The sequence below is a fragment of the Parasteatoda tepidariorum genome, chromosome 2, assembly GCF_982258835.1.
Source record: "Parasteatoda tepidariorum strain Cologne lab strain chromosome 2, Ptep-v5.0, whole genome shotgun sequence".
NCBI classification, from domain to species: Eukaryota; Metazoa; Arthropoda; class Arachnida; order Araneae; family Theridiidae; genus Parasteatoda; species Parasteatoda tepidariorum.
The window spans coordinates 32,596,855-32,612,099 of NC_141756.1; the positions used below are offsets into that span (position 1 = coordinate 32,596,855).

The 15,245-nt window shown below is 28.6% G+C and overlaps 1 protein-coding gene across 4 annotated transcripts in view; it reads right to left on the reverse strand.

The window, feature by feature from the left end:
- Positions 1-11,244, reverse strand: part of LOC107449610 (uncharacterized) — a 69,072-nt gene extending 57,828 nt beyond the window's left edge. For 2 of the 4 annotated variants that reach the window (XM_087157173.1, XM_087157172.1), the window contains exons 1-3: positions 11,118-11,244; positions 5,146-5,211; positions 488-551 (exon numbers count right to left, since the gene is read on the reverse strand). In XM_087157173.1, the coding sequence (XP_087013299.1) occupies positions 488-551; positions 5,146-5,189 (108 nt within the window). In that variant the 5' untranslated portion in view covers positions 5,190-5,211; positions 11,118-11,244. Of the gene's footprint in view, positions 1-487; positions 552-5,145; positions 5,212-8,021; positions 8,078-11,117 lie in introns of all 4 variants that reach the window. The other 2 variants (XM_087157171.1, XM_087157170.1) reach the window with 2 other exon arrangements.
- Positions 11,245-15,245: the final 4,001 nt, after the last annotated feature.

Sequence of the window (15,245 nt, forward strand, 5' to 3'; positions counted from 1 at the left end):
CCGGTCTTTCACAAGTACATCAACTAGTGAGATCTGTTCATCGAATCTTATCCCTGATAAAATTCTGGTGGGGGAGTACTGTGGCGTAACTACCACTACAAAAGTTTAACATCATTCACTAGTATATAAAGCATGCTAACTTGATTCTATCATGAGGTACCTTTTGATAGATGACGGTTTGTATTGTCGATTAACTCCGCCCCCACAATCTCAATGTTTATATATATATTTCATTTTTTGAAGTAACCATTCTTTTCTTTTTCTTTTTAAGTATCCATGTAAAGATAAACCTAATGTTTACTATATTTTTAATCAAGTTATCAGAATTAGGTGTGAGACAGTAATTAAATCCCTAAAGATATCTTTTAGAAAATATCAGTTACCAATAGCAATAATTACATCTACAGCAGTCAATAGAGTAAAGTCCCAATTTAAATAAAAATTTAAAAAATAAATATTAAAAAAAAAAACAGAAATATCTACTTACTTCTGAAAGTGTGGCAGGAACATGTTTTATGTACAAGCTGCATTCATCTAACTCTTCAGTAGCACTATTAGAATGAAAATAACAAAAATTAAAATATTTTTCCTGAAATTCCAATTATTTAAAAAAAAAAGATCATCGAAGAAACAACAGATGAATAATGTAAATATTTCTTAACAAATGTAATCATAAATGCCTTGAAGGTACAGTTAGAGGTCGACTATCCAGAATGTACAAGAATAGACAAATTTCGTAAACTTGAATGTGGAAGATCTAGGTTTTTCACATCATAGTTGAACTTCCATAATCCATTGTTCCAGAATTTCCCCCCCCCCTCGCGTGTATAAACTTGTTTTATAGGTCCCGTCACAAATGCTAATTTTATAATGTTAAAAAACACCCTTTTTGATCATGTAAGAAATTGGAAGACTCCTGCTACAATCATTCTGAAGAAATGTTACAGAAATTTGTAAAAAGATTAGAACTTATTTCGTTTTGAGAAGAAAAACTAACCCCTGATACTAATGAAGAATTGTTTAAGTTTGGGTAAACCTCTTTTAACATGTTTGATGTTTTTGCATCAGTTGATGAAAATGTTGAAGCTTGTGGTCTGATATGTTGACTGAAAAAAAGGTTGCAGAAATTAAAGAACACGTGATACCGATCAGGTAGGTACAAAACCAAAATCAGTGCCAACCCTTGTTGAAAGGCTCAATGCCTTTGAAACAATAGGAAACTCTCTGCATTTACTCTTTAAAAAAAATAAGAGCAATCTATATCAAATGCTGAAAATTTATTGTTTATAAGAAGAGTTGAACTAAGTAGGTTAAGAAGTTTTTATTAGGAAATTAAAGATTTTTAAATACAGTAGGGAACCGATTATCCGGAACGATCGGGACCATCGCTATTCCGGACAACTGATTTTTCCGGTTTTCTGAATCGCTACAAAAAGCCGTTTTTTTTAATTGTTAAACCCAACTAAAAAAAATAATTTTTGGAAATAATCTTAAAAAGAAGAAAAAACGAAGTAATACACTAATGATTATTTCCAAAATGATAGTAAGGTAAACATCTTTCCAGAAAGAAAGAAAAATCCTAAGATCTTATGAGGAAAAAAAAAAATTTTCTTCTTAAAATGGTGGGAAAATTTATCGAATTTCGTTCCGGTTTTTTGGTTTTCCGGTTTTCTGATTTCCGGATAACGGGTTCTGTACTGTATTTTGTTACAATTAATGATTTTCTAGTGTATTTAGGTTTTTATGGGGATAAAGGACAGTGAGTGATATTCAAAATAGTTTCTCAATGATCTTAAAATAAAAAAGCAATTTATATTATGCCTATTTTTTGGTTATTTTTGTGATATTGAACATTCTTGGATTGTTATTGATGCTAATGTCATCAGTTAAAAGATTTATGATAGTGGAATATTCTAAATTTCAGGTGAATTCTTTTACATTTATTTTTTTAGGGAATTTTATTCATTTATTATTAATTTTATGCTGAGTGGTAATAAAACAGTTGCCTAATATACTTATTATTTTTTATTTATAAAATGTCAAAATGTTTGAAACATTAAATTTATCAAAAATTTGTGCTGATGTGTATGGGTAATGATTCAATATTGATCTGAAATATTTTTATTTATGAAATATCAAAAAAAGTGTTTGTTACATTAAATTTACTTGAAATGTGTGTAGATGCATTACAAAATTGTTGTCTTAGGTCCCGGTAGCAGAATTTGCATGGCAAATCTGCAGCACTATCTTCGTAAATCTAAATTTGACTATGACCTTAACACATATTGAAAGAGATTATTGCATAAATTAAGCTTAATTTAAAATAAAGGCAGCAAAATTTAGAAATATAAGGTTTTTAATAATTATATGCAACTTTGGTTTAAATAAAATTAAATGGAATGAATCCTTAAATCACTAATCAAGTAACACGAAGAAATAAAATGTTTATTTTTCGTTGTAATTCACTCTTTTAACTTATAATGGAATAAATTTATATGTTAGATAGAAATCTCAGCAACTTTCTCTCCTTTTTTCTTTTTAAAAATAAAAGAAAGAAAACTTAGATAAAAAAAATAAGCTACAGATGCAATGATAATTTGCGGCGCACGCTGCAGTGCTGGAAGGTTTCTACTACCGCGTCTAAGGATAATGACTTGATATAGATCTGCAGTATTTTTCATTTATGAATGATAATTTTGTGCTAAAAGTGTCTAAATTAGGTTTAATTTTAATTTGATGGTTACTGATGTTTTTTAAAGGTTAAGCACTACTGCGCAGTAAACTCTACACTGATGTTTTAAAGTTAAATGCCGCTCCCCTTGTATAACCTACACTCTACCTAGTGTTTTTCTTCTTTTTTTTTTATGTTTGAAGTGCTATTGCTCAATAAACATTTGCCTAGAATATTCTTCACTGAAGTCACTTTTTCAAAAACTGATAATTTTAAAAGATCAAAAAACTGTTGTTATTGTACAAAAAATGTAAAAAGTACAAGAGTGAAATAGAGTAATTTTTTAGAACAGTTACAAATAAATATTGATATATATTCCATTTTCTTAAAAAAATAATAAAATACACTTAGGATGCATTTTTGATGCAAAATGTAGTAACTAGTAGACAATTTTTTGACCACTATTAACATAATTACAAACTTTTACACATTTTTGCATAAAATTTTATTTTTACATTTAAAGTGGTATTAAAATTTAAAGTGATTTTGACCACCATTACATGTAAATGGATTGATATTTATAATAGTGCAAAATATTGGGTTGGAGGGGGAAAGTTCTGTCGTCAATCGATAGTGATGTTTTGCAATCCATGTTGGAAAATAATCCACATTTAACAAGTCGAGAAATTGCAGAAGGGTTTGGCATTCATCATACAACTGTTGGAGATCACATCAAATCTCTTGGGTTTATGTTAAAGCAAAGTGTTTGGGTTCCACATGAAATAACGGAAAAGAATTTGTCTGATCGTGTAAGAATGTGTTCATCACATCTGATTAGACACAATGTGGAGCCGTATTTGGACAGACTGGTTACTGGAGATGAAAAGTGGATTCTTTACGAGAATATTAAGAGAAAAAAATCCTACTGCAAACCAGGAACATCATCAGCAACAGTTCCAAAACCAAGTATCCATCAACGAAAAGTACTGCTTTGTTTGTGGTGGGAAAGGAAAGGTCCAGTGTACTACAAGTTGCAGAAACAGGGAAAAACCATCAACGCGGATCTGTACTGCAATGAGCTAGATAAATTGAATGCAGCTATCAAAGAAAAAAGGCCAACATTAGCGTCCAGAAAGGGAATAGTGTTACACCACGATAATGCTCGCCCGCATTCTGCAATGGTGACACTACAAAAACTGAATGCGTTGGGATGGGAAATCCTTAGTCACCCACCGTATTCACCTGATATTGCACCATCCGATTGTTATTTCTTCAGATCTCTGCAAAATTATCTAACGGGTAAAAAATTCAAGTCTTTTGTAAGTGTTTCTAAGGCAGTTGCTGACTATTTCAATTCTACAGACGAGAACTTCTACAAAACAGGAATTCACAGGTTACCTGAAAGATGGCAACAGGTTGTAACAAATAACGAAGCATATAAAATTGATTAATATTAAACGCATATGTTTATAAATGAATTCAAATATTTTCTTTAAAATACGACAGAACTTTCCCTCCAACCCAATAGTTTTATGATGATACTTATGAACTCTGAGCAAAATGAAAGATATTAGAGCCTCTAATAATAATTCAATCTTTTACTTTATCGCCACTGGAGAAAATCCTCCTTGAAAAATTAAAAGTTGGCAGGTATACATTAGTAAAATTTAGATGCCCTGGAGTCAGTGGTGACCATTAACTTTGCCTTATGGCACATGAGCCTCAAATTTATCAACATAGAAATTTATAAAATGACTAAATTCCCAAAAAGTATAAATTAATGAATTCTGAGGATGAGACTAATTGTTTAAACCATGCATATAATTAGAGGACTATCCTCAAGTTTGAACTAATGAATTTTGTGATTTTTACTAACATTATTAATTAAAATTTTAAATTTTTTAATGATTTATGACAAGAATTTAAAATCCTTACTTGAAATTCAAAAAATAGATACAAATATTAGGCAGAGACACAAAAATTAGGAATATCAGGATAAAAAGCTTAAAATCAGGACAAGATACTTTTTATGAGGAAAATCAGGAATACCAGAATGAACCCTGCCTCAGCTAAGTGTTATTAAATCAGTGTTATGAATTAATGCATATGAAAAAGATATTCTCTCTTCTTAACTATAAAAAATTAAAAAAAGACTGTCTAATTTTCAACTCTTTGAATGGAAACATGGAAATTTCAGATTTAATTTTGTGAACTCAATTACTAATCCTATTTTATTACTTTTATTCATATTATACATTATTCACTTTCCATGTGTATTTTTAAAGGATTTATACTCAATTTTAAATCTGGATTTACCTTAAAAAGAAAAAAAAAGAAAGAAAGAAATATAGAAGCTCTGGGCTCCAAGGGTGCATATTTTTGAAAGTGAAGTAGAATTACAGAACATAACAAGCCACAGGAAAAAATAAAATAAATAAATAAAATAAAATTGTATAAAATTTAATTTAAATTACCTGTTGTAAGAGTTGAATTTCGGACAAGCAAAATCATCAGCCATTGGATTCCAATTGTCTAATTCACTGTTATAAAAAAAAAAAGAATAAATGAATAAACACGGGATTATGAATATTGAAGTTTTTGAAAACAAATGTCATGACTATGATTATTTAAAAAAATTTAAATGAAATTCAAAATAAAATTTAGAACAAATCTGACTATTAAATTTATACAATACTCTATTAACTATAATTTTAAACAATACTCCATAATTGTAAATTTATGAAGGGGGCTGAAGAAAAAAAATGAGGTCAAAGATGAAGGGAGAAAAAAAAATATAACTTATAACACTTACATATATGTATTCTTTAGCAAACAAAAACAAAAGTAAAGGCACACTCTATTACAACAAGCCCCCATTTATCGAAGAAATTTGAAACAGTTGACACCAGTTATATGTTTAGTGGACCATAGCTTTTAACGAGTGAACTCCGATTTTAGTGAACAATATTTTTAAAATTCATAAAATTTATTAGTTTTCCCCCTCCCCAAGTCAGCTAATCCCTACTAAGAAAAATTCGTTTAACATTCTGAAACCAACTGAAAATTAGTAATTAGTCACAAAGCTTTTTTTAAACAAAATTATGTTTTTCCGGCAATGGGTCTTAATTGAAAAACAAAAACAAGGGGATAATTAGACAGATCAATGCAAATTAACTATTTTATTGTGCACAATACACAAAAAGGTATAATTTAAATAGAATATCAATAATTTAATATGTTTGAATGAACTTTAATGTTCTTTTCAATAAACCTGTTTTCTATAAGCATTTTGTTACAACGAGCAAATTTTGTGGTCCCTTCGCCTTTGTTTTAACTGAGTTTAACTGTACTTGAAAGCAATTTTGCAAATCAGATAAATATACCCCTGTTTTTTAATCATAAAAATATTCTGCATCTGAATTAAAAAGGCACAAATATGAATTGCAGATTTTAGATTAATATACTTTATGTTCTAGTGTATACATTGACTTACTATTTAAAACTACTGTACAGCAAATTTCTGGTATCCAGGAAGTACAAGTAAATGTAGGAGTAATGTCGTGAGGGAACAGGAGGGCACGTGCCCAGCCCAATAATTTTTTCAAAATTTCAGAACTTTTTTTATAGTATTACTTTAAATAAACATCAAAAAACTATTTTTAATTTAATAAAAAATTGATAACCTTAGAAAATTTATTAATAATTTAGCGAAATAATTCTATATCACCTTTTGACGTAAGTGGTATCTTAAAAAGGCATTCAATGATTTTTTTAATATTATTTTGGTCATTATTTAACAATTTTAATGTTGAAATCAGTAGGTATTAATGAGGTTTATAAATGTGGCTATTATTAATTTAGTTAAATTTATGCACAATATATATTTCTTTAATTAAAAAAAATTTTCTACTAACATAGTATAGTGTAATATTTTTTAGGACCTATTTATTTTTTTTAACTGTCAAACGATTTCAGCATCCTTTAGATTTTTTTTTTGCTTTACAGCATTAAAAAACTTTCAGCTTGCTCAGAATTTTAAATTTTTATTCAAATTTGTTTTAAGCATAAATTTTCAGGTAAAATGACAAAATAGTTTCGTGAAATAGTCTTATAGTTTTTAACCAATAGGTTTTTATCTAAGTTAGATCCTAAGTTCTATTATCATACGAAATTTTGCTGCTTACTTCGAAAAAATGCACCTTTGCTTTTGTTGATCACAGTCTATCATGTTGCTTATTTTCCATCTTATCATAACGATTAAGATCAACATTTAGAGTTATCAGTAAAGTCAAAATTAATTGAACTTCATTTCATTTTTTCCCAGAGTTCTCCCTAAGCGCTTTTAGAAAGGCGGCCCGCCCTGCCTGCCCTTTGATCCCCATCAATGCGCCCTCTTTGCTCTTTCTCTAAAAATGAGTCGCCATCCCTTGAAAACACTGTTTTTATTTATATTCCATATTGAAAAAAATTTATATATTGTTTAGATAATAACTACACACTGGTAAAATAATCTGATTAGTTTTATAAATAGTTACTTTTATGATTATTCTCAACTCGTTAAATTCTTTTAAGCATCTCCTTTTTTGGGGGGAGAGGATATATTTATATATTTTGAATGATTTTAAAAATATTCTTAAATAAATAAATTTTTTTTAGGGAAAGAAATGCACCGTATATGTTCATTTTCTCATAATTCTCAATGTAAATAATAGAAAAAAGTTGTTTTTCAATTAATCATTTTTTTTTGTTTACTTTTTTTGAAGAAAAAAATAAGCACAGAAATTGTCTTATAGTTTGCTTTTTTTATTTTTATAAACCACGACTTTGTTTCTTATTTCGATATGTTTAAGATGTTTCGTATTGTTTATGATGATATCTCATATTATTTATGAGTGTATTTATAATATTATAATAAATACACTCATAAAATAGTATAAGAGGGTAATTTAAAAAACATTGAGGATCAAATTCAGCAATTACATAATATTACACATTTTCATACATTTTTCGGTGTAAAGTGAGTGCCCCTTCAAAACCCTGCCTCTTTTTATTTCCTCGGGAGAACTCTGTTTTTTCCTAACATCTTGCAAAAAACTTATTAACTTTTTGCTATTTGTTGTTTTGTTAGTTATTCATAGATGGAGAAATAGCTTATACATGACATTTAAAAATGAATAAAGTTGGTGGGCCTGAATAAAGTCGAATGAATTAAGTCGGTGGAACTTACTGCGGCCTGAAAACGGATTGTGAAAATAAAAATAACTTAATCATGGTAAAATAAAGAGTGGAAAAATACTTTTTTTAATGTTATAATCATTAATATTAAAACAAATAGCTTCCTTTACATTACCTCATAGTTAAAAGGGTTAGTCCACTTTAGAAGGAGTAGGCAAGAAGGGGAAAAAACTACAAAAAAAAACAACAAGAGTTGTTGATAAAATAAACATGTTAATCAAAATATTCAAGAAGTTTACAATCTAAGTTATGAGAATCCTTGAACAAAAAACAATCGAAATATTTAAAATTAAATGTAAAAGATAGATTCTCGAAAAATCTTAAAATAACATTTTTATAATTTGAACAATATCTGAAATCATTAGGGGTATATTAGTCTGAGACCTTAAAATCTATTTAAAACTATCATTGAAATAATATTCAGAGATCTGTGGGTTCACTGACCATAATAGGGGATAAACTCATTCAGTTTCTCACAATGATAACAGCAAGAAACTAGGGTGAATTCTTTCGACTGCTTGGTTTCGCATATGAAATCTTCTCTATATATGGCACGATTGCAAGTACATGACCTTGACCAACAGTATTTTCAGTTGCTTTATCCAGTTATAAAGGAACAGAGCAAATGTGAAGTTTCAATACCTAGCTATGCCTGAAGGACATGACTGGGAAATTTATCTGGTGGCCACTAGAGATAAATTTATTTTTCTTAACCTCTTACCTGCCGAGTAAAATTTACGTGATTCACTTCCCAGTGCCACTGTTTTTCGTTCAAGTGCGCTTTGATATGCGGTGCTCTGGTGGGGGGGAAAAGATGCAACCGTCGCAATTTAAAAACAGTTTACTTTCACAAAAGTAGAAAAAGGAAAAAAAGAAAATATAAAACTTAAATTAAAGAATAAAAATTCAATAAAAAATATGTTAAAACTAAGCTGTTGTATGATAAATCCTGAAACATGGTTGGGCACATAAACCAACATCACAGTCATTGCACTGATAGCGGGATTCACAGCGAATAAACACGGGAAACAAAAGCGAAAGAATAAACCCAACCTTACTCATATAGAAACACACAAGCAATAAATACGATATCACTTTTCCAACACATCCCTTTCCCATTCCCCCGAAATTGGTAATACATTTGCAAACCCCTTCAAAGTCATTTCACTACATTCTGAAGTCGGGGTGTAGTTCTATTTATAGCAGCGGAATGCAGAGCATCGGAAAAGCGTATATATACGCCTGCGGCAATCAACGCATCATCTGGCCGAGACGTATATATACGCCCGCGGCAGCTAGGGGGTTAATAAAAGGAAAAATAATAATTAAAAAATGACAAAGGAAGATATACAGACTCGGATAAAAGGAAAAACTTTCGACAAGCACAAAACCTCAACAAAAAATTTTTATAAATAGGAATTTTGACGTTTGATTTTTAAACTGCATGAATATGATTTTCGATGAATATTTTTTAATTCTTTAAACACAAGTCATAATCGTGGCTTTAAAAGAGTAATAAGTATTTTACTTTAAATATGAATCATTGTAAGTTCAAATCAAGTCAATGTAATTTTAAAGCGTGCATGTGTAGTTAAGAAAGAGCATAAAAAGAAATTTCTTTCTCTCAAAAATTCAATAAAAGCATACTTCCTTTGAAAAGGCAAATATTTCTTAATTATTTAAATGAAAAATAGTAGGAAAAACTCATCCTTAATATCAGGATACCTAAACATCAAAGCCAATGACATAATAGCTGAAAAACTGTGGTCGATCAAATCAGAGAAAAATATTCTCATATTAATCATTGCCAAACCTGCGAGTCAGAATAAGGGTACTCTGACAGTGGTTTTTTTCTTTTCTTTTTAGTAATACTAAAAAATTCTCCATCATGGGGAGTAATTTTTTGTAATATATTATGCATATTTGAATATATAATAGGCACAGATTTTGGATTTTATTTTTTCTTAATCGCTTTTAAATTTCTGTATCAGAATGAGATACAATCTGGAAAATCACACATCCAAAACAAAGATAAATATTAAGGTCAGAATCTCTCCAACACTAATGCTCTCAGCGGGGTAAAATAATCGTCAAGTCTTGGCAACTTCCAGGCAGCGATGCAAGGAACTAAAAAAAAACATCACAGAAAAGGACCAACTCAAAATGTATAACTGAAGCCATTCCCAGGCAAATATCAACAAGTTTTTTTCCTTGAAATTTGCAAGTTTAAAATGTATACTGAACACGATACTGAAACATCCTCTCAGCTTTTTTCATTCTTTATCTTTCATTATTCAAGCTTTCTAACTTTTTTTTATCTTATGCATTTGATTTGCTTTTTTCAATCTCTATTTTTTCAGATTAATCTTATCCTTCAATCATTGCCATATTTTTTCTTTAAATTGTTTGTAAAACTTTTTTATTCTTTTTTTTGGAAATATCATTTTGATAGCTAAGTAAAAAATTTTTATTCCTTTTATTAATAGCTATAAATGCCAAAAAAATAATCTATCCATACATCGTTTGGATTTATGGTTTTATGGTATACATCTTTGGATTTATGGAAAATTGACAAAAATAAAGTAAGCCTAAAACTGACTACTCTAATTCGAAATTCGGGTATCATAATATCGTATTAAAAATATTACTTTTTTTAAAAACCATGCGAAATTTTGAAATATAGTTGAAAAAGAAACAACATTGATTTAAAATAGAATACATGCAAGTTGAGTGCACTAAAGAGTGATAACTCAAATGATTCAAAATCTGTGAATTTTATTTAATTTTAAAGAAGAAAAAAGTGTTCAGAAGCTCCCACGAGCCGCAGATCAACAATTTAAGAAGAAAATTTTCTTTTTCATATATATAATACTAATTATATCCCCCCTGGCAAAAGTCAACGTGTTTTTCTTTTTAAAAAAAAAACAATTTGCAAGTATAAAATCTATTTGGCATCGTGGCAATTGTAGTTGGTGCGACAGATCATAATAGAGAAATATCCCCCATACGATACAAAAACTATAAACAAAAATGAACACAAGAAAGCATAGAGAGCAAATATTATTAGCTCATTGTCTGCAAATTTATCCGCGAACTTTTCAAAACACACGTTTCTTCAGATTCTACGGTATCATAATAAATATATATATATAAATACATGTTTAAAAATTTATTACATTTTCAGCAAAAAAAATAATTACAATAGACTTACCAACACTAAATTATGTTTAAGATTTAACTAACATCGCAAATATCCTGAAATTTTAAGTTTACAAAGACAAAACAATATAAGAAACATGCTTTAAATGTTTTGCGAACAGTTGTTGCCATATGTAATAAACAGTAACTTTCCTCCGGTTTGATTTTGCTAACCAAAACAGTTTATAGATGGCGCATATCGCAAAGTAGTAGGTAAATACTTTAAACATCACACTAAAGCTGCACCTGAGTAGGGCAAAAATGTAATCGATTACATTTTTTTGATTACAGTAATCAATTACTTGTAATCATGATTACAAGATAGCATAACTATGATTGCAGCTGTAATCGTGATTACAACAAACAATTACAGTAATCAATTACTTGTAATCGTGATTCCAAGTAATAACAACTGTATACTATATGCAAATACATTATGTAAGAATGTAGAATGTATGGGGTCGAAATGAAGAGTAAAACAAAAAAAAATTATAGACATATGAAGAAAAAAAAAAGGGGGGAATAATAAGCAAAAAAATAACAAACAACAGTTTAAAAAAAAAAAAAAGGATGAAATTTTATTTAAAAAACCGGAAAAAAAAGATATAAACTTTTCTTCAGCCCACACGATTATATCCGCTTTCTTCGTGTTTTCAAGTATTTATTTATTTATTATATATATATATATATATATATATATATATATATATATATATATATATATATATATATATATATATATATATATATATATATATATATATATATATATATATATGAAAGGGTAGCAGTTCATGGTGAGTGATGTTAGGCCACGCAGATAGCAGTTGGAAGGCAAAAAATATTTTATTAGCTTCACTTAGTATATTTAAGACATTTTCTAGCAAAGGCGGAGCTCAAAATCGCACTCAAAAACTGTGTGCTTAAGTTTTTATCTTAGGGAAAGTAGCAAAGGAATTCCCCTCTATTTTGTTATATTTGAGGGGAAAAGGGAAGTGATAAGGATTACTATTGGTTTATGAAAGAAATCTAGCGTTTCCCACACAGAGCATAGGGAGATATGTCCTGCTCTTAATTAAATGCATAGTTGAGCCAAAAATAGATTTAAGAACAGGATGTGGCTTTTAAAAGTGTGAGAAAGAATTTGGAATAGAATAATTAATTAGGAATAAAGTAGGAGTTGTTTCATAGCAAAGAAACTAACATAAAAAGATTAATAAAAGCTTTTTATGTTACATCCCCCCTCGCCGAAAAATTTTGACTAATATCTAAAAATTTTTAAAATTATCCCTTTGCAAAACTTTTCTTATGATGACACAATTAAAAAATTTAATACTAATATTTGTAATATCAACAAGATATAAAGTAACATGAATTATAATGAAAAAAAAACACATTTGCACACTATGTAAAAAAAAATTTCATACATTGTTAGAGGAAGAAAAAAAAATTTGAAGTAGCGCTACTATCGAAATGAAGTGTTAGATCTCCATTTTCAAAAATTTTTTGTGATTAAGTTTTTTCAGTCCTTCTTTATAATCACAGTAAATAAAGTTATTCCTCATACTAACACAATTAAAATAAACTTTTCACTTAAGACAAGAAAATCTATAAAAATTTCCTAAAAGATGTAAATATTCATATTCAATAACAAGAAAGATACAAAAATATGAAAATGCAAGTGATATGAGATATAAAAATACAAATTGACACTTTTTATCAAAAAAATTTTCAATATAAAATGTAAAAAAATTTTTGACACAATGGTCTTTAATCTGAAGTTTAAGACTTCAGTATTTTTATTTCAATGAGATAATAAAAAGTTTGACACTTGGTCTTTAATCTGAAGTTTAAAAAAAAGGGGGTCCACATGTTCCATTGAACTATGTGTATTATTGTCGTATTTGGTATTTAATTTTATTTTCATGAAACAAAAAAAAATTGACACTGGTAAATTTGATGGTTATTTTACCCTTTGAGGTTCAACTTTTATTGTCTCTATATACTATTTATTTTTTGCAAAAATATCTGAAAAATTTCATAAAATTCCTGAAGCTGGACATTTTTTTCATCATCTTGAATTTGCATAATTCCGTCAACATGATTTTGACAATGCGGCCCCACATTAACACAATCAGTCTCAAGAACACTTGGAAATTCAAGATTTTTTCAGTTTTGCTATTTAAATCTTTATATTTAGTCCATCTTTTGTTTTATTTTTCTTTAAACTCACTTTGTTAACATTTTTCTTTTTACTATTCTTTTTTTTTATGCCCAAATTTTTATTTTCTTCCTTTCTTTTTGTTTTTCTTAGATTTGAAACTTTTTTCTTTTCTATCTTTCTTTTTTGGTACTATTATTGCAAACATTAACCAGGATTTCAGGGGGAAAAAATGTGTGAGAACAAATTGCTTTTACAATCAGAAAAGGTGATCAGTCTTCTCAGAATTTACATTACAACCCGCTTAACACAATTCATTATTAATTGAAATCCAAAACAAAACTTTCAAATTCAATATGGTATTAGGTAAATCAGTTTTTTAAAATTTGACTGACCTAGCTATTTTCCTTATTTTTAATTTGAAGTGCAAGTTAGGTTAATTTGCAAATTACTTTTTGTTTGTTTTCATTTATCTTTTTTTTTCTTTTGGACACATAACTTTTCGAAAATATTTGTTGGGTTTATTTTTAAAGTACCACCTGTGTTAGTATTTAACATGATAGTTTTCTTAGTCACCTTCGGGTAGTTGTTACTTTTATTATTTTTATTTTGAATGTATTTTGCGTGTATCCGGATACTATTCATTCTCAATTCGTGATTTAGTCACTTTATGTTGGATTTGACTCTTTCTCTTATAAACTTGATCTGTTAATGGGATTGCCTGAACCTTCATTTAAAATTTAATTTTGAAAAATTTTGTATTGATTTTCAAAATTATTTGTTGCACTATTTTTTATTACCATCTTTAATTTGTAATTTTTTCCACTCCGCATTGAAATAACCAAAATAAATTTTCATAATTAAATATAACATTTAGAAGGAAAAAAATTTAAATTTATGAATAGCACATATTTTGCTTTTTTAAACACCATAATTAAATAAAAATTTAAATTTTACTTCTACAATCAATATAATATACACTGTGATATATAATGCAATATAAAAAGTGATTCCTTAAATAATAATTAAAACTATAATCATACTGAATCAAAAGTGAAAAAAAAAATATGTGATAGCACTAAAATTTAATATCATTATTTAATTTAAACAAATAATATGATGAACCATTGAATAATAGCATCAATAAATGGAACTATTATCAAAATATAAATATTAATAGATAAATATAATATTACCGGAATAAATATTTGGAACAATAAACATAAAATTATATGTTCCTATTTCAATATATGAGCGTAAATGATTCAAAAGTATTCACGTTTAAAAACTTAAACTTTTGAGAGTAAATACCAATCACATCTGTAATTAATCACCAATAAATCACTTCTAATATTAGATGAATCACGCGCACACGCGAGCGGAATCATAGCTACCACTTGAGATCACATTTTTGGTCATCTTCCGTTCAAGGAAACACAGAACACTCGAGAAAATCGCCAGAAAACGAAATCAATTCGATCATATGCTGAACCTTTATCAATCCTCAATGAGACCGACAAGCAGCAAGCAAGTAGGGCAACACAGCAAGCACTTGCTGTAAATCCGCAAGAAGCTAATTGTTGATGGTAACACACGGTAGGCGAAAACGAAACCAAAACAGCGAAGACATCAATTCTTTAACGGCGATTCCGGTACAACGGTGTAGAGGCAACGTCTGGACCCATTATGAAGGAAAGTCCCGAAATTCTCATTCTTTTAGTCAGGATATCTATTTCACGAGCAACGCCGGCATCTCCTAAAACTTCATTCGATTATTTTCTTTCCTTTTATATTTATATATTTTTTACTTATTTGAAAAAAGCATTTTCTTTTTAATGGAGCCAGTGAAAAAAAAAAGTGCCAAACCAACTGCAAAATTTATCTATCCTGCCGGCTTGAAAGGGTAGCAGTCATGGTGAGTGATGTTAGGCCACGCAGATAGCAGTTGGAAGGCAAAAAATATTTTATTAACTTCACTTA